Genomic DNA, 25,220 nt, shown 5'->3' with positions numbered 1-25,220 from the left:
AGACATGCAGGGTTGAGAAAACATGTAGAGACATTTGAATCCACTTTCACCGTTCACTATCCTGCATTCTCAGTGATGTCACCGGCTCCTAGTGAATGGATAGGCTGCATTCTCAGTGATGTCACTGGTTCCTAGTGATTGGATAGGCTGCATTCTCAGTGATGTCACCAGTTCCTAGTGACTAGATAGGCTGCATTCTCAGTGATGTCACCGGTTCCTAGTGACTGGATAGGCTGCACTCTCAGTGATGTCACCGGTTCCTAGTGACTGGATAGGCTGCACTCTCAGGGATGTCACCGGTTCCTAGTGATTGGATAGGCTGCATTCTCAGTGATGTCACTGGTTCCTAGTGACTAGATAGGCTGCATTCTCAGTGATGTCACCGGTTCCTAGTGACTAGATAGGCTGCATTCTCAGTGATGTCACTGGTTCCTAGTGATTGGATAGGCTGCATTCTCAGTGATGTCACCGGTTCCTAGTGACTGGATAGGCTGCATTCTCAGTGATGTCACTGACTCCTAGTGACTGGATAGGCTGCACTCTCAGTGATGTCACCGGTTCCTAGTGACTGGATAGGCTGCACTCTCAGTGATGTCACTGACTCCTAGTGACTGGATAGGCTGCACTCTCAGTGATGTCACTGACTCCTAGTGACTGGATAGGCTGCACTCTCAGTGATGTCACCGGTTCCTAGTGACTGGATAGGCTGCACTCTCAGTGATGTTACCAGTTCCTAGTGACTGGATAGGCTGCATTCTCAGTGATGTCACGAGGAGAGAGGAGCCAGGTGGGGAAGAAAGTGCTCGCCACCCAGGTACATGGAACTGTTAGGTGCTTTAAGGTGCGAAATGAATATGGCTTCATCAACAGAAATGACACCCTTTTGCTCCACGGGAGGTTTCGGTCTTCCCTGAGCTCGCCTTAGGTCACCTACGTTACGGTTTGACAGGTATATAGGCCGCATTCTCAGTGATGTCACTGGTTCCTAGTGAATGGATAGGCTGCATTCTCAGTGATGTCACTGGTTCCTAGTGAATGGATAGGCTGCATTTTTTATGAATATTGTTTGCTGCCTCCACCGTGTGCAGTCGACAGAACACTTTGCAAACTGGGACTTGTATACATTTCACACGACACAACATATACCAGAGAAATAGGTTTACTTCACGTGACTTGAAATTACATTACAAGACAAGTTTTCGGCTTCAAAATATACAATACATTATTTTTTCCCTGTATAAGATACATAAAACAACCCACTTGCGTCTGTGAACGGCATCACAACCACCAGAGTCAGAGATGAACAATAATTCTAGGCAGAAATAAAATCCTTCAATTACAGATGTCCTCTCCCTTGATGCTTCTCAAGCTGGCAGTGTGTACACGTACAGTCACTCTGGACACTGACATTTTGTGCATTTTTATTCCAGTTCCGGGACGAACATTTGTCCAAGTGACTTTCCTTTCGTCCATGTGGAATTATCCTGGTCGTCTTTTGTAACACAGTAAATCTTGGCAGTATGACTTTGGCACCTGGATTTCATGATGCCATGAATACACCACCACTGGTCTACCATGAGAATTGTCCAAGCATTGACCTCATGGGACAAATGGCCAGGATCCACTAGAGCAGATTATGGTCTTATTGTTTTGACCTTTCAACGGTTGGAGAACCACTTGAGTGAAGAGCCAATGGACTCCAATGGGACTATCCTCCCAATAAATACTCTACCTTTTTTCGAGGACTCAGAACCAGCTGGAACATCTAGTCTCTATTGTGATCATTGGACAGTTCTTGTGCTGGACATGAAATTGGTCCCTTTCTGGGGGACCTTTGTGCTTTTTCCACAGGCTCCTTGGAGACTCTTAATTCTTCCCAGTGCTGCTACTCAACTAACACATTCACATAGAAGATAGCAGCATATTCATGACTTTGGGTTCAATGGTCCTTCAATCGTTTCCCAAGTCATCTTATTTTGTCTGTATGACCCACGCAGCGAACATCCAAGGTGGTTTGTTCACGTAATGCACAACAAAACCCCGACCTGTTCAATACATCTGAGCATCTGGCTCTTCAGGTAGAAACTCAACATTCAAGATGTCCCCTGAACAGTCAGGCTGAACTTGCTTTCTTCCGGCTGTCACCAGACAGGGTAACTATCTGCCGGGCGGCCTGGAGCACTCGGTAACGCTCTCGAAGATTCCTCCTCCTGACGTGCTCGTTGGTGATCTCCTGGACATAGCGAGAGGGAAACCAGCCTTTCTTTCCATCGGACAGCCGTATACCCTCATACCAACCTGATGACAGAAAATAGAGAGTCAGCTCTGCAGGAAAGCGGCAAGCCTCTTTAATATATGTCATTTATTCTCAGATGGGACAGTAAAAAGGACTTAATTGACTGAATAACCAAGATATTTGAAATAACAGGAGTGGTGTAGCCCAGACATAAACTTAATTTGTATCCTCTCTGCATATTAGAGTATCAGCTCTGTGGGTTCTATATCTCTATATGCTGTATACTCTCTATATTAGAATTCTCTCTGTACATTAGAGAGTGTCAGCTCTGCAGGGTAAACCTCTCTAGGCACTCACCCTCAGATGTTTTCCGCAGCACATTAATGATGTCAGCAGGCTCCAAGTTAAGCTCATCAGTTTGTATGGCAGTGTATTGCTCCACGCAGTGCACCTGGGGGCAGTCTGAGGAGAGAGAAAAATATATTAAATCAGTGATCTCCACCTCTCAGTGCCCTCGTCACGTGACCAGAGGTCTCTCAGTGCCCTCGTCACATGATCAGAGGTCTCTCAGTGCCCTCGTCACATGATCAGAGGTCTCTCAGTGCCCTCGTCACATGATCAGAGGTCTCTCAGTGCCCTCGTCACATGATCAGAGGTCTCTCAGTGCCCTCGTCACATGATCAGAGGTCTCTCAGTGCCCTCGTCACATGATCAGAGGTGTCCGACCTCATAGTGACTGATTTGCGACATTACCACAAAATACGTACTTCTTAAAGGGACACAATCATGAGTTAATTTTTATAGTTTAATATAGAGCAAGTGATCTGCAGTCAAACAGCAATCTGTCTCACCTGGTGATAGCCATTCACTCAATGGGCCGGGTGCAGACCCAAAACTAAAAACACTACCAGCTAACCAGTGATCACAGGGCCATCAATGCACATTGTCAATGTTCAGAAGAGGTCGCACTGCAGAAACTCACCCCAGTCCTCATATATTGTGTCACAGCCGGATAAGCCATCTTCATTCTTACTGGGGAGAGCTGCCAACCAACGATGCAAGTCAGACCTGTACATATACATAAGGGAGAATTAGTGTCACCCTGCAGGAGGAGGGACTGACTCACAGCTCCCCTCTGACTGCATCACCCTGCAGGGGGAGGGACAGACTCACAGCTCCCTTCTGTCTGTATCACTGTGTCACCCTGTAGGAGGAGGGACAGACTCACAGCTCCCTTCTGTCTGCGTCATACTCACTGTGTTGGCGCCTTGAATAGCCGGTCACATGTTTTTCCCTGATGATTCTCCAGTAAGGTCAGGAAGAAGCTGTTCTCCATCGTAGGACAGGATTGGAGCTGAGCCAGAGAGCGATGGGCATAATCCAGAACAACATGTCTGTCTGAGCTGTAGGAATAACAGGGAATTGGGGCAGAGAAATAGAGAAGAGAATATTTTACATCTCAGCATTGGCAAATACTCTACAAACAACAGAGACAGAGAAGAAGAGGAGAGTGGTGGAGTGATGGAGGAGAGGAAACGAGAAGTGAGGGAGAAGGACAGGGAAGAAGAGAGTGGTGGGGTGATGGAGGAGAGGAAATGTGAAGTGAGGAAGTAGGACAGAGAAGAAGAGGAGAGGAAAACGAGAAGTGAGGAAGAAGAACAGAGAAGAAGAGGAGAGGAAACGAGAAGTGAGAAAGAAGGACAGTGAAGAAGAGGAGAGTGTTGGGGTGATGGAGGAGAGGAAACGTGAAGTGAGGAAGAAGGACAGGGAAGAAGAGAGTGGTGGGGTGATGGAGGAGAGGAAACGAGAAGTGAGGAAGAAGGACATGGATGGAGATGAAAGTGTTGGGGTGATGGAGGAGAGGAAACGAGAAGTGAGGAAGAAGGACAGGGACGAAGAGGAGAGGAAACGAGAAGTGAGGAAGAAGGACAGTGAAGAAGAGGAGAGTGTTGGGGTGATGGAGGAGAGGAAACGTGAAGTGAGGAAGAAGAACAGAGATGAAGAGGAGAGGAAACGAGAAGTGAGGAAAAAGGAGAGAAGAGGAGGAGATTGGTGGGGCAATGGAGGAGAGGAAACGTGAAGTGAGGAAGAAGGACAGAGAAGAAGAGGAGAGGAAACGAGAAGTGAGGAAGAAGGACAGGGAAGAAGAGGAGAGTAAAAGAGCAGTGAGGAAAAAGGAGAGAAGAAGAGGAGAGTGGTGGGGCGGTGGAGGAGAGGAAACGAGCAGTCATGAAGAAGGACAAAGAAGAAGTGGTGGAGCAGATGAAACAGGTGATGCGTGGTAAAAAGTAGCAATCAGGAAAAAGGACAAGGAAGAATTTGAGAGCGATCGGGTGACACATTGATCTCGTTTGCAGGGGCAGACCAATACATTTTTTTAGGGGGAGCGATATTGCATAGCCACACCCCTACTTCATGCTGACTGGTTGATGCTGGATGGCCCCGCCCCCTTCCTTCCAGGTTATCGGACAGACCTCTCAGCAGCAAGTTTCAGCTATGAGGATTGCTGCTGAAGGGGGGGGGGGGATTGCCCCGGTCACCACCCTCTGGATACGCCAGTGTTCGTTTGTACTCTTGTTTGGTGATTAGTTATCTATCTATAGCTTGCTTTCTTTCTTTTTCATACTTTTCTTCTAGTATATGTATCCTACTTTTTGATTTCCTATTACAAAACATAAAAGGTAATCTCAGAACTGCAAAAATGTACGATCTCCCGCAACACATTTTTACTTGCACAAATTACTCTTTTTATCAACCACGTGCATACACAGCTACGTAGTAAATCTTTTGGAACTGTGACTGTGGTTACCTATATAGCTGCTTCTATCAGAAGACGAAGAAAGAGAGCGATGGAGTGGTGGGCAAGAGGAGATGGGTCAAGTGACGTACAAAAGAAAGAGGAGAAGCAGGAGTTGGGTTGGGTGACGGAAAAGAGGCAGAGCAAGAGGATAGATAGGCAAGTGGCAGACAAGGAGATGGGTCAAGTGATGGACAAAAAGTGGAAGAGATGGGGTGAGTGATGGAAAAGAGGACAAGGAGGAGATGGAACGGGTGACGGACTAAAAGTGGAAGAGATGGAGTGAGTGACGGACAAAAGGAAGAGAAGGAGGAAATGTAGCGAGTGATGACAAAAGGAGGAGGAGAAGATGGACCAAGAGGAAAAGAAGAAGGAGACGAGTTGAGTGACAGACAAGAGAAGGAAGAGAAGTATGAGGATAGGAGTGATAGACAAGACGAGGAAATTGGCTGTGTGATGGAGAAATGAGGACAAGGGTGGAATGAAAGAAAACAGATGGAGATGGAGGGAATGGATGGAGAAAAAGAGTGGAAATAGAAAATAAGAGTGATGGAAATGATTAGGAGAGTGGTGAGGATAGAGAAGGATATGCATGAAGCCATAAGGGAATATTCTCACCTTTTCTTTTGAGTAATAAGCAGGAAGTCATTAAAAAGGAAGAAATAGACGGGCGTGAGTTTGGTTGGTTTGATCCCAAATAGACTACCCTTCTGCTGCACCTCACTAAGTTCTCCTTGTTTCTCCAGGAAACGGGTTTGAGATATGATCGGGATGGCCTGTAACAAGATTGACCCATCAGAGAAGGAGACATCCCAACAACAAATGTCATTAGTTAGGATCATGCACAACTTAAAATGTGACTTAAGGGCCCAGTCACCATTCATGCTCTCACCTTTATCTTGTCAAACTCAATCTTGGAGGAGATGTGGATCAATTCCTCCGTCTGCTTCATACGACCAACTTCCCAGTTACACTCCTGAATAATCTGTAGGATGAGAACACAATATCAATATTTCTGTCTATTACTCTATTCAAGGCCTGTAGGCCTGGTCTCATCTTAGACAGAACCTCCTTCTAATGCCTACTACGTCCCTTTATGAATATCGCTGTCGTAGTCACTATGAATGAGCGAATGTCAGTAGTAGATGCGGAGAGCACTAAAACTAATCACACAATATCGTCTATAAAATTAACACGCTCAAGCAGGCAAATCCATATTACAAGTTTTGGCAGTGAACAAAGGACCAATCCGTCAAGTGGAGGACTTGGTAAGCTCCTACATAGTTAATAATATGATCAGAACATATGTGTTGGTTTCAAATGGATCTCTGACAGCTACAGGTTTGCCCTTATCTTGTGGATGTTGACTGGTTTGCCCACTTATTACAAGGCTGGTTATATCATCAACATTCATCATCAACATTTATTTATATAGCGCCAGCAAATTCCGTAGCGCTTTACAATTTACAGCCATTTATTGAGATCAATGATCATTTTAGAAACAAAACTTTAAAAGCACATTCAAGTGTTTAATGCAGAATATATACATTGATCTATAAGGGCTGCAGATTATGTACCTTTGTAACCACGTCCAAGGCTTTGCTGGCGGTCTGTTCACTCTCTGAGCCCTCCTCCGTCCTCTTTAGAATATTCTGTGGAAGAGATGGAAGTCATGTGACCTGGAATCATTGTGTACCGGGGACGACCCGAGGAATTGGTTGGTTCTTTGGGGCCTAGGACTAAATTTCATACTTGTTATTTGCAGGCTGTGTTATAATATCCAGTACCCCTAATACAGTGAAAAAAGCATAACGTGAGGAAAGGGGAGAGTTTATGTTTTGGCTGACCAGGGTAAGAGGGTAAAGTCAGGGCAGATTTGTAGTGCAATATAGCAGTGTAGGAGACAGGGGCAGATTAGCGGTGTATTGGAGCAGTGCAGGAGACAGGGGCAGATTTGTATTGCAATATAACAGCGTAGGAGACAGGAGCATATTAGCAGTGTATCGGAGCAGTGTAGGAGACAGGGGCAGATTAGCAGTGTACTGGAGCAGTGTAGGAGACAGGGGCAGATTAGCAGTGTACTGGAGCAGTGTAGGAGACAGGGGCAGATTAGTAGTGTATCGGAGCAGTGTAGGAGACAGGGCAGATTAGCAGTGTACTGGAGCAGTGTAGGAGACAGGGGCAGATTAGCAGTGTATTGGAGCAGTGTAGGAGACAGGGGCAGATTAGCAGTGTATTGGAGCAGTGTAGGAGACAGGGGCAGATTAGCAGTGTACTGGAGCAGTGTAGGAGTCAGGGGCAGATTAGCAGTGTATCGGAGCAGTGTAGGAGACAGGGCAGATTAGCAGTGTATTGGAGCAGTGTAGGAGACAGGGCAGATTAGCAGTGTATTGGAGCAGTGTAGGAGTCAGGGGCAGATTAGCAGTGTATTGGAGCAGTGTAGGAGTCAGGGGCAGATTAGCAGTGTACTGGAGCAGTGTAGGAGTCAGGGGCAGATTAGCAGTGTACTGGAGCAGTGTACTGGAGCAGTGTAGGAGTCAGGGGCAGATTAGCAGTGTACTGGAGCAGTGTACTGGAGCAGTGTAGGAGTCAGGGGCAGATTAGCAGTGTATTGGAGCAGTGTAGGAGACAGGGGCAGATTAGCGGTGTATTGGAGCAGTGCACCAGGATCTGACCTCTATCAGCATCTTGATGCGAGTGATCCTCTGGAACGGCAGGAGCAGGAAGGACATGAAAGGAAGACGCTGACACTGGGGCAGTTCCTGTAACCTGCAGAGCACAGCATGAAACTGGGGGCTCTTCTCCCTGGGAGTGGAAGGAAACAGAAAGTGAAGTGAGTGTGGAACATTTATAACTGCGTATGACATTACTGCATATTTAAATTCTGCGAGGGAGCGCCTAGTGTGCGGTGTCCGCGAGGGAGCGCCTAGTGTGCGGTGTCCGCGAGGGAGCGCCTAGTGTGCGGTGTCCGCGAGGGAGCGCCTAGCGTGCGGTGTCCGCGAGGGAGCGCCTAGCGTGCGGTGTCCGCGAGGGAGCGCCTAGCGTGCGGTGTCCGCGAGGGAGCGCCTAGCGTGCGGTGTCCGCGAGGGAGCGCCTAGCGTGCGGTGTCCGCGAGGGAGCGCCTAGCGTGCGGTGTCCGCGAGGGAGCGCCTAGCGTGCGGTGTCCGCGAGGGAGCGCCTAGTGTGCGGTGTCCGCGAGGGAGCGCCTAGTGTGCGGTGTCCGCGAGGGAGCGCCTAGTGTGCGGTGTCCGCGAGGGAGCGCCTAGTGTGCGGTGTCCGCGAGGGAGCGCCTAGTGTGCGGTGTCCGCGAGGGAGCGCCTAGTGTGCGGTGTCCGCGAGGGAGCGCCTAGTGTGCGGTGTCCGCGAGGGAGCGCCTAGTGTGCGGTGTCCGCGAGGGAGCAGAGTGCCAGAGTGCAGGCAGTCAGCCACGCAGAGAGCAGGCAGTGAGCCACGCAGAGCGCAGGCAGTCAGCCACGCAGAGCGCAGGCAGTCAGCCACGCAGGGCGCAGGCAGTCAGCCACGCAGGGCGCAGGCAGTCAGCCACGCAGGGCGCAGGCAGTCAGCCACGCAGGGCGCAGGCAGTCAGCCACGCAGAGAGCAGGCAGTCAGCCACGCAGAGAGCAGGCAGTCAGCCACGCAGAGCGCAGGCAGTCAGCCACGCAGAGCGCAGGCAGTCAGCCACGCAGAGCGCAGGCAGTCAGCCACGCAGGGCGCAGGCAGTCAGCCACACAGAGAGCAGGCAGTCAGCCACGCAGAGCGCAGGCAGTCAGCCACGCAGAGCGCAGGCAGTCAGCCACGCAGAGCGCAGGCAGTCAGCCACGCAGAGCGCAGGCAGTCAGCCACAGTGTCCTCACATGAGTTCGCTATACGTCTTCTCCTGGTAGAGCTGGTTCCGCACATAGTCTATATAGACTGAGAAGTGATGTACTGCATGGTGATATATGATATCACAGATATCGGATATGAGGACATCTTCATCAACACGTGACTCCAAATCCATAAGAAACCTGCACAGAAAATCAGAATCATTACTCAGAGCACAATAACCTGATTATTATACACTGCAGTGTGGTCACTATCAGTCAGTAAATACTCGGTATCACAGTATATAATGGTGTGCAGTCACTATCCCCGTATATAATGTGTGCAGTCACTATCACAGTATATAATGGTGTGCAGTCACTATCACAGTATATAACGGTGTGCAGTCACTATCACAGTATATAACGGTGTGCAGTCACTATCACAGTATATAATGGTGTGCAGTCCCTATCACAGTATATAATGGTGTGCAGTCACTATCACAGTATATAATGGTGTGCAGTCACTATCACAGTATATATATATAATGTGTGCAGTCACTATCACAGTATATAATGGTGTGCAGTCACTATCACAGTATATATATATAATGTGTGCAGTCACTATCACAGTATATAATGGTGTGCAGTCACTATCACAGTATATAATGGTGTGCAGTCACTATCACAGTATATATATATAATGTGTGCAGTCACTATCACAGTATATAATGGTGTGCAGTCACTATCACAGTATATAATGGTGTGCAGTCACTATCACAGTATATAATGGTGTGCAGTCACTATCACAGTAGATAATGGTGTGCAGTCACTATCACAGTATATAATGGTGTGCAGTATATAATGGTGTGCAGTCACTATCACAGTATATAATGTGTGCAGTCACTATCACAGTATATAATGTGTGCAGTCACTATCACAGTATATAATGGTGTGCAGTCACTATCACAGTATATATATATAATGTGTGCAGTCACTATCACAGTATATAATGGTGTGCAGTCACTATCACAGTATATAATGGTGTGCAGTCACTATCACAGTATATAATGGTGTGCAGTCACTATCACAGTATATAATGGTGTGCAGTCACTATCACAGTATATAATGCTGTGCAGTCACTATCCCCATATATAATGGTGTGCTGTCACTATCACAGTATATAATGGTGTGCAGTCACTATCACAGTATATAATGGTGTGCAGTCACTATCACAGTATATAATGCTGTGCAGTCACTATCCCCATATATAATGGTGTGCTGTCACTATCACAGTATATAACGGTGTGCAGTCACTATCACAGTATATAATGGTGTGCAGTCACTATCACAGTATATAATGGTGTGCAGTCACTATCACAGTATATAATGGTGTGCAGTCACTATCACAGTATATAATGGTGTGCAGTCACTATCACAGTAGATAATGGTGTGCAGTCACTATCGCAGTATATAACGGTGTGCAGTCACTATCACAGTATATAATGGTGTGCAGTCACTATCACAGTATATAATGGTGTGCAGTCACTATCACAGTAGATAATGGTGTGCAGTCACTATCACAGTAGATAATGGTGTGCAGTCACTATCCCAGTATATAATGCTGTGCAGTCACTATCCCCATATATAATGGTGTACTGTCACTATCACAGTATATAACGGTGTGCAGTCACTATCACAGTATATAATGGTGTGCAGTCACTATCACAGTATATAATGGTGTGCAGTCACTATCACAGTATATAATGGTGTGCAGTCACTATCACAGTATATAATGGTGTGCAGTCACTATCACAGTATATAATGGTGTGCAGTCACTATCACAGTATATAATGGTGTGCTGTCACTATCACAGTATATAATGGTGTGCTGTCACTATCACAGTAGATAATGGTGTGCAGTCACTATCACAGTAGATAATGGTGTGCAGTCACTATCACAGTAGATAATGGTGTGCAGTCACTATCACAGTATATAATGGTGTGCAGTCACTATCACAGTATATAACGGTGTGCAGTCACTATCACAGTATATAACGGTGTGCAGTCACTATCACAGTATATAATGGTGTGCAGTCACTATCACAGTATATATATATAATGTGTGCAGTCACTATCACAGTATATAATGGTGTGCAGTCACTATCACAGTAGATAATGGTGTGCAGTCACTATCACAGTATATAATGGTGTGCAGTCACTATCACAGTATATAATGGTGTGCAGTCACTATCACAGTAGATAATGGTGTGCAGTCACTATCACAGTATATAATGGTGTGCAGTCACTATCACAGTATATAATGGTGTGCAGTCACTATCACAGTATATAATGGTGTGCAGTCACTATCACAGTATATAATGTGTGCAGTCACTATCACAGTATATAATGGTGTGCAGTCACTATCACAGTATATATATATAATGTGTGCAGTCACTATCACAGTATATAATGGTGTGCAGTCACTATCACAGTATATAATGGTGTGCAGTCACTATCACAGTATATAATGGTGTGCAGTCACTATCACAGTATATAATGGTGTGCAGTCACTATCACAGTATATAATGCTGTGCAGTCACTATCCCCATATATAATGGTGTGCTGTCACTATCACAGTATATAATGGTGTGCAGTCACTATCACAGTATATAATGGTGTGAAGTCACTATCACAGTATATAATGCTGTGCAGTCACTATCCCCATATATAATGGTGTGCTGTCACTATCACAGTATATAACGGTGTGCAGTCACTATCACAGTATATAATGGTGTGCAGTCACTATCACAGTATATAATGGTGTGCAGTCACTATCACAGTATATAATGGTGTGCAGTCACTATCACAGTATATAATGGTGTGCAGTCACTATCACAGTAGATAATGGTGTGCAGTCACTATCGCAGTATATAACGGTGTGCAGTCACTATCACAGTATATAATGGTGTGCAGTCACTATCACAGTATATAATGGTGTGCAGTCACTATCACAGTAGATAATGGTGTGCAGTCACTATCACAGTAGATAATGGTGTGCAGTCACTATCCCAGTATATAATGCTGTGCAGTCACTATCCCCATATATAATGGTGTGCTGTCACTATCACAGTATATAACGGTGTGCAGTCACTATCACAGTATATAATGGTGTGCAGTCACTATCACAGTATATAATGGTGTGCAGTCACTATCACAGTATATAATGGTGTGCAGTCACTATCACAGTATATAATGGTGTGCAGTCACTATCACAGTATATAATGGTGTGCAGTCACTATCACAGTATATAATGGTGTGCAGTTACTATCACAGTAGATAATGGTGTGCAGTCACTATCACAGTAGATAATGGTGTGCAGTCACTATCACAGTAGATAATGGTGTGCAGTCACTATCACAGTAGATAATGGTGTGCAGTCACTATCACAGTAGATAATGGTGTGCAGTCACTATCCCAGTATATAATGCTGTGCAGTCACTATCCCCGTATATAATGGTGTGCTGTCACTATCACAGTATATAACGGTGTGCAGTCACTATCACAGTATATAACGGTGTGCAGTCACTATCACAGTATATAACGGTTTGCAGTCACTATCACACTAAATAATGGTGTGCAGTCTGCCTCATACCCTTCGCTGACTTCCTTCACTTTGAGGATGTTGGAGAACAGGATTTTCTTCTCCCGAATAATCAGCGATTCCTGTAACTCCCGAGATTCCAAGAAATGTTCAGTCAGCACATTCAATGAACGAAGGTACGAGGCCTCTGAAGTCAGCACCTCGAACATACTCTGTGGACAGGGAAATAACATGTGACCATTACTACTATATACAACATGGGACAACGTGACCATTACTACTATATACAACGTGGGACAACATGACCATTACTACTATATACAACATGGGACAACGTGACCATTACTACTATATACAACGTAGGACAACGTGACCATTACTACTATATACAACGTGGGACAACGTGACCATTACTACTATATACAACGTGGGACAACGTGACCATTACTACTATATACAACGTGGGACAACATGGCCATTACTACTATATACAACGTGGGACAACATGGCCATTACTACTATATACAATATGGAATAACGTGGCCATTTTTACTATACACAACGTAGGTCAACGTGACCATTACTACTATATGCAACGTGACCATTACTACTATATACAACATGGGACAACGTGACCATTACTACTATATACAACGTGGGACAACGTGACCATTACTACTATATACAACATGGAACAACGTGACCATTACTACTATATACAACATGGAATAACGTGGCCATTACTACTATATACAACGTGGGACAACGTGACCATTACTACTATATGCAACGTGACCATTACTACTATATACAACATGGGACAACGTGACCATTACTACTATATACAACGCGACCATTACTACTATATACAACGTGACCATTACTACTATATACAATGTGACCATTACTACTATATACAACGCGACCATTACTGCTATATACAATGTGGGACAACGTGACCATTACTACTATATACAACGTGGGACAACGTGACCATTACTACTATATACAATGTGGGACAATGTGACCATTACTACTATACACAACATGGAATAACGTGGCCATTACTGCTATATACAATGTGGGACAACGTGACCATTACTACTATATACAACATGGGACAACGTGACCATTACTACTATACACAACGTGACCATTACTACTATATACAACGTGACCATTACTACTATATACAACGTGACCATTACTACTATACACAACGTGACCATTACTACTATATACAACGTGGCCATTACTACTATATACAACATGGGACAACGTGACCATTACTACTATATACAACATGGAATAACGTGGCCATTACTACTATATACAACGTAGGACAACGTGACCATTACTACTATATACAACGTGACCATTACGACTATATACAACGTGGGACAACGTGACCATTACTACTATATACAACATGGGACGTGACCATTACTACTATATACAACGTGACCATTACTACTATATACAACGTGACCATTACTACTATATACAACGTGACCATTACTACTATATACAACGTGACCATTACTACTATATACAACATGGGACAACGTGACCATTACTACTATATACAACGTGGGACAACGTGACCATTACTACTATATACAACGTGGGACAACGTGACCATTACTACTATATACAACGTGGGACAACGTGACCATTACTACTATATACAACATGGGACAACGTGACCATTACTACTATCTACATAACCTGGTACAACGTGACCATTACTACTATATACAACATGGGACAACGTGACCATTACTACTATATACAACATGGGACAACGTGACCATTACTACTATATACAATGTGACCATTATTACTATATACAACGTGGGACAACGTGACCATTACTACTATATACAACGTGACCATTACTACTATCTACATAACCTGGGACAACGCGACCATTACTACTATATACAACGCGACCATTACTACTATATACAACGCGACCATTACTACTATATACAACGCGACCATTACTACTATATACAACGTGACCATTACTGCTATATACAATGTGGGACAACATCAGCATTACTACAAGATCCTTACCTCCTGCATTTTCTTCTCTTCATTAGTCATACTCTCCAGGACTCCACTCTCTATTACAGAAGGTAATTCTTGCCATAGTGTGTTGTGAGGGACCGTCGACCTCCGCCCCTGCTTCGGGGACCCTCCGGAGGAGAGGGGACTTTCCTGAGAGGAGTCATAACTGGTGAAGCTGCTGTTGCGTGCGACTGTCTGCCTCCTGATCTCCTTACTGATGACTGTCTGGCGGTAGGTCTGGTACAACGGCTCTGACCACGAGACACATATAAACATGTGATTAAAATGAGTGTCCACAATACATAGAAGAGAACCTTGTCTAAAGGCTTCTAGAAAACGGGGGTCTAAAATGAAGCCTGATGGAGACACCTATATGCAATAAACAAGTTAGAAAACTACATCTACAATAGTACATTGCACACTGGGAACAAATCCTGTGGCATGCACACTCTGTGGGCAAGAGCCCAAGTACCCTGATTGACAGTGGCAAGGGTTAGTCACTTCACTTACCGTCCCGCAGGTGTGACTCCCAGTCTATGGATTTAGGGCTCTTGACCGTCGGAATCCTGGAAAATAAAGAAATGATCCAATTGAAGTGATCGTAATAGAAACGTAAGACGGAATTATGACGATGGGACAGAGAGAATGAAAAGAGTGACAATAGGGTACACTTTATCTACACTGACCTCGAAAACGAGCTCTCCGGACAGAAATCTGAGGATTCTGTATACAAAACAATAGACAGAACTTAATTAAATGGAATAATACAACAAAAAAAAAATCACGTTATCAAAGGTCTCAAAGCCCTGCAAACTGTAACAAGATTCCTTATATTTATCCGAATTTCAGCTGCCATACTTGTCTGAAAGTAGGTCCCCTCGAAGCACCGGCTCTTACTGTAAAAAACCCAATGAACCCAAAGATTCCCGGCTTTAATAACAAAGATGTATATTGTGTCTCTTACCATTTGTGTCCTCCGATGATGAACGATGGTCTCTCCCCTTGTATCCAAGGTCAACGGGAAGACTACTCGAGGACATCTTCTTGTCTTTATCGGCCACCTCCTCTGCATTACCCACTGAATACCTTTTCAAAGACCCTTTCCTCAAAAATGGAGGTGGAGCTGGAGGAGGGGGAGGGGCTGCCCCCCTAGGAGGTTTACTGGGCACTTTAGGAGGCATCATTGTTGGGGGCTCTAAGGCTTCGGACAAGGACGGAGGAGGTACCTTGCTCCTGCGGGCAGGCTTACGGACCTTCAAGCGGTGCTCTCCTGGGTTCTCCGTTTTAGGAAGCTCCTGGGCAGCATTCAAGCAGTCGGTGGACGCAGAGTTCTTTGAAGTCTCCTTGGAATCACTGGAGTCACTATTGGAATTATCCGTTTTGTCCGTTATAGGCTCCACTTCCTCAGAAAAGGAGATACTCTTTAATTTAGAGCTTTTTTTGAGTGGAGCTTCTGAATGAAAATTTTCGTGGGAAGTCCCATTAGACAATCTCTCTGAATTGGTGACGTCTACAGCGGAATCTACATCATCATTTGCCCTCGATTTCAAAAAAGGTGGTGATCCATGCTTTGGAACATCTGGTATATTGTCTAACCTACATGTCCTATGGACATTGACCTGTTCATGGGGAGGATTAGGCAAATCCCCATTAAAGTCTCCTGTAGATTTGTAAGAGGTAAGAACCACACTATTCCTTACTTTTTCATCACCAACCTCGGAGTCCTGTTGAGCGTGCTCCGCGTGTTTTATTGACCGGCGTCTCACCGGGTAGCTGTTCCCAGCGGTCATCCTGTCCTTCAGAAGCCAACGGCCCCACTTCCCTCCATCCTCCTCATCGTCGTTCAGAGATAACACTCTCTGAAACACGCCGCTGTCATCGGAGGAGTCCGAGGCCTCATTCACGTAGGTGCCCCGAGACAAAGAGGATTCTGCCACCCAAACCAACACCATACCCGGCTTTTGCTGGTGACAGGCACAACAGCATCGCGTAGGGCAAGCCGGCCGCGGGGGACTGGATTCCATCTTGGACAACCGATCATCTAGGTCCTGGAAGAGTTTTGGAGGCAGCGCTGGAGATGGAGAAGAAAAGATATGTCGTGAATACGAGGACAAGAGCTTGTGGCTATAAAGACACTATAAGATAGTAAAAAATATATAGCAAAAATGTTGGTGTATTCAGCCCTAAATGTCATATTCAACCGCTGCAGAAAATTAATACATCATAACACGTGATCTCCTCTACTAGCCTTGTCCTCCACTCTAATGAGCCTATATCACATACTCTGATATCCTGTGGCTCTTCAGCTGTTGTGGAGCTACAAGTTCCAGCAGGGACTACCAGCGTTCACCATTCTTGGAGTTGCCACAGGTGGTCTCTCTCTACTCTAAAGAATCCCCTAAATCCCTCATAACTGTCACGAGTTTAATAAGTTTTGATGTCTAAATTGTTTGTAGAATTTAGAGGCTGTCATTTGTCACCATCTGATAACCTGTAATTAAGTTGCTATAAAAAGTTTCAGACAATGGGCTCGACTGAAGAAGCTATTTTACCAAATAGTCTTTTCAAGTCTTCTAAAATTGTAATGTCTTGGTTCCTTGGACTAATAAAGCCGTTTAAAGAGAAATGAGCTTCCATTATGGTTATTATGATAAATGGCACATATTAGAACAAGAGCCATCGGAGCGAAGAACCCTTGTGTCCTCCCCTTCCCCCACGCTCGCTCCTTGTATGTATTCTGCGTTATCTATTTCTCATCTTGTGGTCCTGACATTCATTATATCATGACGCAGATGGCCAGTAATGCTTGACGTGGACAATTAGGGAGCATATGAATTTTTCTGGCAATTGTTGATATCCACAATCATCCGACAGAAGCCGTCCTTGTCTAGCACTGATGGGATCTAATAAGAGAGAAATAGTTGTACTGCTGGATTTAGGGCTCTGTTTTTTTAAGCTATAATCTATATAATGGAGGATGCGTGCGCTTAAATAGGCCACAGGAGTATAATTGAACATGAGAATTAAGTCTGGATTCTCTGGTTCTGTGGGATAATGCTGGTTGCTGAGAAGTAGCTCTAAATACATGTGAATACCTGTAGTTTTAAGACAGTATTATATATAATGCCATCTCTACCGCTGTTAAACCTTTGATTATCCATTGGACCGCTCCACTATGTTCGCAACCAAAATGGAGAAAACCCGCCCCGCCGCCTGAGTTTCATGTGCAGAATATTGCGGTTTGCTGGCATTATTCACTGTGTCCAGCGCTCTACAATGGTCATTTAATAGAAACAAACCACGTTTCAGTCTGAGTTTCAAGGTATTGAAATGATGTCCTTATGGCTCGGTGCACCAGCAATATTCACCTGAAATTATTATTAACCTTCCTGTACATAGACTACACAGGGACTCATTCACATCAGTCCCTGCCCCACACAAACAAGGGGAAAACAAACTCTGGAAAAAGAAGGCCCTGGTTGGAATAAAACCCATGACCCCAGCGCTATCATGCTAACCACTGTGCATCCCTATATATACCAATCATTGCACCACCATCTACTATATAAATGCCTAGTGGCGTGTGTGAAAAAAAACAACAAGCTGCAGCGCCACCTGCTGGGCAGAGTTATACACTGACCTCTATATTTCTTGAAGGAGAAGTGACAATTGGGAGTGGTTGGTGGTTGCCGGGGGTGACAGTGGGGAGTTTTTAACACCTTAAGTAGCTTGATGAAGGATGTGGCGATGAAGATGAAGGATGAGGTGATGGAGAAAAATGATGAGGTGGTGACATGTGGACAAAACCACGTTAAAAGAGGGCGCTTGCGTCGGGAAGTAATGCTCTTCCCCTGAGGAGGCCTGGGCTAGCCCCAAATGCATGACAAGAACCTTTTTAACACCTTAAGTAGCTTGATTTGACTAGAATGCATGAGTATCATGCACGGGTTAACTTGTATATATATATAATGCCAAACACTGTGCTTCCATATGTATAATGCCAACCACTGTTCCATCCTATATCGAATACCAATCACTGTGCCACCCTATACATAATAATATTCACTGTGCCACCCTATACATAATACCAGTCACTGTGCCACCCTATACATAATAACAGTCACTGTGCCACCCTATACATAATGCCAATCACTGTGCCACCCTATACATAATGCCAATCACTGTGCCACCCTATACATAATACCAATCACTGTGCCACCCTATACATAATGCCAATCACTACCATATATGCCAACCACTGTGCCATCCTACATATAATGCCAACCACTGTGCCACCTTAGCTGCTCAAAGTGTAACGGTGGTTCCAGAATAATTCAGTGAAAGGGTTGGTTACTGCATGTAGCAATCAGTGTGGCATTATGCACCAGTGACCCCCCCCCCCCGCCCGCCCCTTCTACAGAACTCTCACACACAGGGATTTCTTAGAACATCCAGAGCACACATATTACTGACATTAACACAAATGGACTTAATCTATGACTGGACGGAACTAGTTCAGGGTCACTGCATTCTGATTACTGATCGCAGAACGCTATTTATACAGTTGTATGATCACATGGTTGTGTGAAAACAGAGATAGAAGACTTTAGTATCTCCAGCTGATGAGGAACTAATAACAGGGGGGGAAAACCTGTGACCATTAGGCATACTTTCCAACCTCTAGTTAGGTGGCATTGGGGAGGAGGCATCACTGTGGCCCCGCCCCCTGCCACATAAGGCCGTAATTCATAACATGGTATTTATATTTTCACTACTTTTTTCCTAAAATATATCTATTTGTTTTTCACTTGAATTTATCTACAAGGATGTGTAAACTTTTTATATCCACCGTATGTGCAGCAAACAACAATAACACCCTATAACGTGCACTTATACTCTCCCCCTCCAGCAGTCACCGCCAAGAACCTGGAGCAGTCAGTCTGTCTGCAACTTGTACACCGCAACCGACAAGTAAGCAGCGTGGTGGCCATATTTGTATCTGGCAACTCAGCTGGTGTAGGTGTATGGTTCTATAAACTGATATAATGCCAGCATTAAAGATGGCCGCCAGCAGGTAACGTGCCTACGCTACGGAACCGTAGAACTGGTTTGTCTATCCTGAGCTTCCGTACACAATGTGGTGGATTCCGGAGCTTGGAACTTGAATGGAATCTTACCTCTGTACCTGGAGAACCCCAGGAGGAAAGGAAGCACTGAAAACCATGGAGAAGGCTCGCCCGGCCAAAGACCAATCTCTAGGAATACCAAGGTATCTCTGGAGACATTCCACACAGTTACCACCACCTATTTCCTAGACACTTGGCCAAGAACTCCTGTCTGTCAGAACGTGATCTGGACCGGAGACTACGAGCTGGAGATCATGTGACTGACAATACTAACAGCAGACTATGAGGTATACAGGAGCACATCGCACACCTGCAGGAAGTGTTTATGTATACATGTTTCATGGTGAGAGTTTACACAAAGCCCCCACCACTGTCTCACTTCTCCAAACGTAAATAAACATCTCTAAGCAGGCGGAAAACCTTATCTCATCCAGGGAACTTACACAATTGCCGTTTCTGGGGACAAGAAGGATTTTATTTTCTTCCAGCGAGGCTAAATTGGCAAACGTGGTGGGTTTTGTTTTGACGTCTTCTGGATCAACTCCATCGAAAGTTACAAAAGTTTTACATGATGGACCTGTGTACCTTCCCTACCTTATTAACTATGTAACTATGTCGAAACAACCTTTGGGAGCAATACTGACTGTTTCTCTGCCTCACAAAGGAAATTTTAGACATCATGGAGTAAACGTATTAAACTTCAGATTCGTCAAATCTGCGGATTTTCGGCAAGTTTGTCAGCCATATTTATAACAGCAATTGTATCAAAAGCAAAATTAACCGAAAATCGGCAAACTGATGAATCTGCAGTTTAAATATATTTACCACCCCCATGTCTCTTAGGGTCTTTACATATTGGAGCACTAAAAGTGGTTGTGTTTTAACTGGTAACAAAGACGGACCCTCTAGTCCGTCAACAATTGAATTTCAGGTAATGGGGTTTGTTTACTAAAAGGTGCAAATCTGCCCTAAAACCACAGCATTTATGAATTTATGAACAGCGTTAGTTTTTTATATTTGCACAGTGCGTTTCAATCTCATGGTCTGTGAAAAGATTCCTTAAAAGGGGCACTAATATTATTATTATCATAAGGCCTCCAATACTACAAAGCACATTTGATCCCTCCATTAACCTTCCCCGCGCCATTGGAGCTTACAGTCTAAATTCTCTATAACACACACGCAAACACTAGGGCCCTTTATCCTACCGGTATGTTTTGGAATACACCTATTATTATTATTAATTTTTATTTATAAGGCGCCACAAGGCATCCGCAGCGCTGTACAGAGACAAACAAATTACAATACAATGGGAGACAGCACAGTACAGTAAACAGTAAGCACAGCAACTCAGTAAGCTCAATGCACAGCTAGAGAGGGCGGGGAAGGGGGAGGGAGGATCCGCAAACGACGGGGCCCAAGAAGGAGGGAGCGGAAGACAGGGAGACCCCCAGGGGGGAGGAGGGAGCGAGAGTGGACGTGGGGTGGAGGACCCTCGAGGAGGGCTAAGCAGCTGGAGAGCAGAGTTAGAAGTGGTGGAAACAGGAGGAGAGATGGCTCTGCTCAGAGGAGCGTACAATCTAAGGGGAGGGGTGGACAGACAGAGAGACGCAGGGGAGAGTAGGGGGACGGAGGCAGAAGATAAGGTAGGAAGTTAAGTGGGAGACAGAAAGGCTTTAAGAAAAAGGTGGGTTTTTAGACAGAAGAGGAGCGGCGAGAAAGGAAAATAAGCCTAGCGGCAGAGTTAAGAATAGATCGAAGGGGATCGAGATGAGAGTGGGGGAGGCCAGTGAGGAGAAGGTTGCAGTAGTCCAGGCGGGAGATGATCAGAGAGTGGATAAGGCATTTGGTGGCATCTTGGGAGAGGAAGGGCCGGATGCGAGCAATGTTACGCAGCTGGAAGCGGCAGGATTTAGCAAGAGAGAGGATGTGGGGGCCAAAGGAGAGAGAGGAGTCGAGGATGACACCAAGGCAGCGAAGTTGGGGGACAGGGGAGATAGAGGTGTTGTCGACAGTGATGGAGAGGTCAGAAGGGGATGAGGTATGAGAGGGAGGAAAAACTATGAGCTCAGTTTTGGCAAGGTTAAGTTTGAGGAATCGAGAGGACATCCAGGAGGAGATAGCAGAGAGGCAGGCGGACAACCTAGAGAGGAGGGAGGGAGAGAGATCAGGAGAGGAGAGGTATAGTTGAGTGTCGTCAGCGTAAAGGTGGTAGCTGAAGCCGAAGGAGCTGATCAGTTCACCCAGGGAGGAGGTGTATAGAGAGAAGAGTAAGGGTCCCAGAACAGAGCCCTGAAGGACCCCGACTGGAAGGGTGGACGGGGGGGGGGGGGGAGAGAGACCCAGAGGTGGTGACAGAGAAGGATCGGTGAGTAAGGTAAGAGGTGAACCAGGACAGGACTGGGCCGGAGAGGCCGAAAGACTGGAGGATGTGAAGGAGGAGGGGGTGGTCAACGGTGTCGAAGGCTGCAGAGAGGTCAAGGAGGATGAGAAGGGAGAAGTGGCCCCTGGCTTTAGCAGAGAGGAGGTCATTGGTGACTTTAGCCAGGGCAGTTTCAGTGGAGTGGAGGGGGCGGAAACCAGACTGGACTTAAACCACACCTACACTTGTAATGCACGCTCTGATCCTCCCAACAATTCTACCCTCCATAAGTGCAAACTTTTACACACCCCCAGACGTCACCATTTAGATCCGCGTATCCGTGTGGATTTATGTAAAATCTGACGCACTTGCTCAAAAGTAAACAGGCGACATCACAAATCACAGAAGTTTGCACAGTTGTTAGAAGAGCCTTTGCACTATAATTTGCACTATACAGACAAAGGCAAATGTCCGATTGGTTAGGAGCAACGTTAGCCAACAGTCCTCCATGTTTTACTAACTGGAAACATAAACAAATATGAAAGTAAAACGAAACTGAAACAAGACGAGAAAAAACAATTTGGGTTCATATGACTGTTTGCCACTAGGGGGCACAGTTTCACCAAGGATTGATAGGATCTCATTCTCCTGGATCGCCCATAAATTAGGAATCAATGCAGAAAAACTGAAGCTCTCTGGCTAAGGCCGTCATTTTTTATGGAAGACAGAAGACAAAGATGAAATTAATCTCTGCATAACTGCGGTTATGGCAGAGAACTGCTGGTCACCCCAGGGCGAAACAATGACATGCTCAGAGGCGGCCAGTGGGAGGGTCTGATTGATATTTCTACATGTCAATGAACAGGAGACGCTGGTGGAGGATCTCAGGTGGTTAGAGAATAATTTACAAAAATAATGAGTTCAAAGTTTTATTACATTCCTATTGCTATTATTTTTACTCTTTTATTACATTGTTAAACACCCTCTGTTCGTTTTGCAGGGAGTCCTTCCTGAGTTCTCCACCTGGGACCTTTTAGGGACTAATTGTTCACTAATTAGATAATCAGAGAGCCCTGGGGCTTCAGGGTATGCATTAAATACAATAAGAGGATAATTATGTCCTGGTGTATTCAATATGCTGGATTATTGTGCAACATCTCAAACAACAGTTGTGGTCTGTACAATACAAAAAAAATAAAAATAATAAAAATAGCCACCTGGATGCAAACCGAAAGCATGTATTGCCCAGTTACATGCCCATTGGCATGTAACTGGGCACTTATTAATGTTGTTGGCGGATGGGATTATTCAGTAGGCGAAACAGCGCAGAGCTTAGCTGAAGAGGAAGCGAAGCTTATTAGAGGAATGATATTCACAAACAGGCACCGGTAACATGGAACATGGAACAAGCACAAGGTAATATTCAGAGGACTTTTCATTGTTATACAAGTGTGGAGCTTTTGTGCTCAATCGTTGTCTGCTACTCCTAAAATATCTGGCCGCTGAAAGAGTGGTAGACGTGTAGTAGAATCCCAGCAGTCGCTGGAATAACACTGATACAGGAATTTAAACCCACTCTGGATAAACACAGATGTATCCAGACTAACCCACCCATACGCCACCATCCTATGTTTTTCTTCCCATGTGATATCACCTATTAGGTTACATTTCTCATTGAACTGCAGCCCCAACTGGAAAAATCGCTGTCAACTATCCTGCATGACTCAATTTTCCTCTACTCCAGCAATTAATATTTCCCAGCCTCATCTGTGGGTAATTTAGGAATATCTGCAATACAGAGTTTGTATGTAAGAGAGCGTATTGAGTTATAGGATCGGTAGCTATCAGAACGGAACACGGTCATCTGGATCGATTCCCACCAGTGTACGATCCCCGTGGACCGGAGTGTCTATGTCCCCATCTGTCTTGCATGCTTGGAAATGATTTCCCTTCTGCCTAAAACTGACCCTGGCCTTTGTGCCTGTTTTAGGATAATTAGATTGTAAGCTCCGCTGGGGACAGTACACAGGTGCCTAGAATAACAGCGCAATGTGGACGACGCGGCCGCTACATCAACAATGAGAAATTCATTGAAAGCTTTGAGATCGAAACACAAAAAAGGTCTTGATCAGGTTTAAAACGTTCATAATGGTTAATGTCTTTATCTGGTGTCCATAAATAAAATAATAAAAAATGAGAAACACCTGCTGATACATAACCTAGAAAACACACAAATGTAAACCCCCCCTCCCCCCCGAATACAGATCCCCCCCCACCCACCCAGGCAATATGACCCTCCTCTGTACCTCTTCCTGGCCTGCTCCAAGGCTCACGGTCTCACTGGGGGTACTGGTCAGAGAACAGGGAGGAGCGGGGGCTGAGTGACGCAGATGGACCATGGGTGGGGTGGCAGGGATAAGGTTTCAACTCCCAAATACTAAAAGGGGGTTTAACCATTTCCAGCCCGGAGCTGCAAACATTCAGACTGCACAGAGACATATGCAGTATATAGGCGCCTGCTCTATAGACGGATTAGTTCTTTTACACAGCTGATATCAACACCAAAAGCCCCACAGGAACAGCTGCAGCACATGAGGTTATATATAGAGAGGGGCGAGGGACTACAGCCATGTTGATAGTTCCAAGGTTTCCTTCCCCATACATGACACACTCTCTGTTTTACATACAGGGCTGGTCAGACAAGATCTGCCTGGAATGCAGGTGTACCATCTACCCGGAGAGTTCACCCGAGTCCAGATAGGACAGTAAAAGTACAAGAAAAGTGATTATTCAAATAGTCAATCCCTTGACAGCTTCACTTTCCATCTCACAGGTCTCCTCATCCACCTCCTCTTGTACCAACATTTACTTTGAAGACCCCACAGACACTGCAGCCAGGGAGCTTGTGTCACTTAGTCTCTCTTTGGCCTCATGTCCTACTCCTTGTGGAGGACACTCACTTGATCTCATCTTCTCTCACATCTACTCCATCTCCAGATTTACCAACTCGGCCTTCTCTACCAGACTCCGACCACAGCCTCCTTTCCTTCAGGCTCACATTACCTCCTGCACCCAAATCCACACACATAACCCAATCAACCCGATCCATTTCTCATCTTCACCAGAACTCATCCGCTCTCCTATTACTACCCCATCCTGACCTGGGTGCTCTACAGCAGTAGGGTCACTTTAATCCCAGACAAAGCTGCACCAGTTACCAAAC

At 45.2% G+C, this 25,220-nt stretch overlaps 2 protein-coding genes across 3 annotated transcripts in view; one reads left to right on the top strand and one right to left on the bottom strand.

Moving 5' to 3' along the window:
• Positions 1 to 1,143: 1,143 nt before the first annotated feature.
• The window catches only part of LOC142151036 (rho guanine nucleotide exchange factor 15-like), a 42,264-nt gene continuing 18,187 nt past the window's right edge, over positions 1,144 to 25,220 (bottom strand). For both annotated transcript variants that reach the window (XM_075206289.1, XM_075206290.1), the window contains 14 exons: positions 15,474 to 16,580; positions 15,196 to 15,232; positions 15,020 to 15,075; positions 14,516 to 14,760; positions 12,488 to 12,648; positions 8,888 to 9,040; positions 7,709 to 7,838; positions 6,611 to 6,685; positions 5,926 to 6,018; positions 5,652 to 5,809; positions 3,493 to 3,639; positions 3,219 to 3,304; positions 2,594 to 2,698; positions 1,144 to 2,298 (listed from right to left, as the gene is read on the bottom strand). In XM_075206289.1, the coding sequence (XP_075062390.1) occupies positions 2,114 to 2,298; positions 2,594 to 2,698; positions 3,219 to 3,304; positions 3,493 to 3,639; positions 5,652 to 5,809; positions 5,926 to 6,018; positions 6,611 to 6,685; positions 7,709 to 7,838; positions 8,888 to 9,040; positions 12,488 to 12,648; positions 14,516 to 14,760; positions 15,020 to 15,075; positions 15,196 to 15,232; positions 15,474 to 16,580 (2,738 nt within the window). In that variant the 3' untranslated portion in view covers positions 1,144 to 2,113. The remainder of the gene's footprint in view (positions 2,299 to 2,593; positions 2,699 to 3,218; positions 3,305 to 3,492; positions 3,640 to 5,651; positions 5,810 to 5,925; positions 6,019 to 6,610; positions 6,686 to 7,708; positions 7,839 to 8,887; positions 9,041 to 12,487; positions 12,649 to 14,515; positions 14,761 to 15,019; positions 15,076 to 15,195; positions 15,233 to 15,473; positions 16,581 to 25,220) is intronic.
• Positions 21,971 to 25,220, top strand: part of RNF167 (ring finger protein 167) — a 147,139-nt gene continuing 143,889 nt past the window's right edge. The window contains exon 1 of the mRNA XM_075206291.1: positions 21,971 to 21,983. The gene's annotated coding sequence lies outside the window, so the exon portion shown is untranslated. The remainder of the gene's footprint in view (positions 21,984 to 25,220) is intronic.

Source organism: Mixophyes fleayi, chromosome 4 (genome assembly GCF_038048845.1).
Source record: "Mixophyes fleayi isolate aMixFle1 chromosome 4, aMixFle1.hap1, whole genome shotgun sequence".
Taxonomy (NCBI): Eukaryota; Metazoa; Chordata; class Amphibia; order Anura; family Limnodynastidae; genus Mixophyes; species Mixophyes fleayi.
This window is presented reverse-complemented; position numbering and strand designations above follow the sequence as displayed.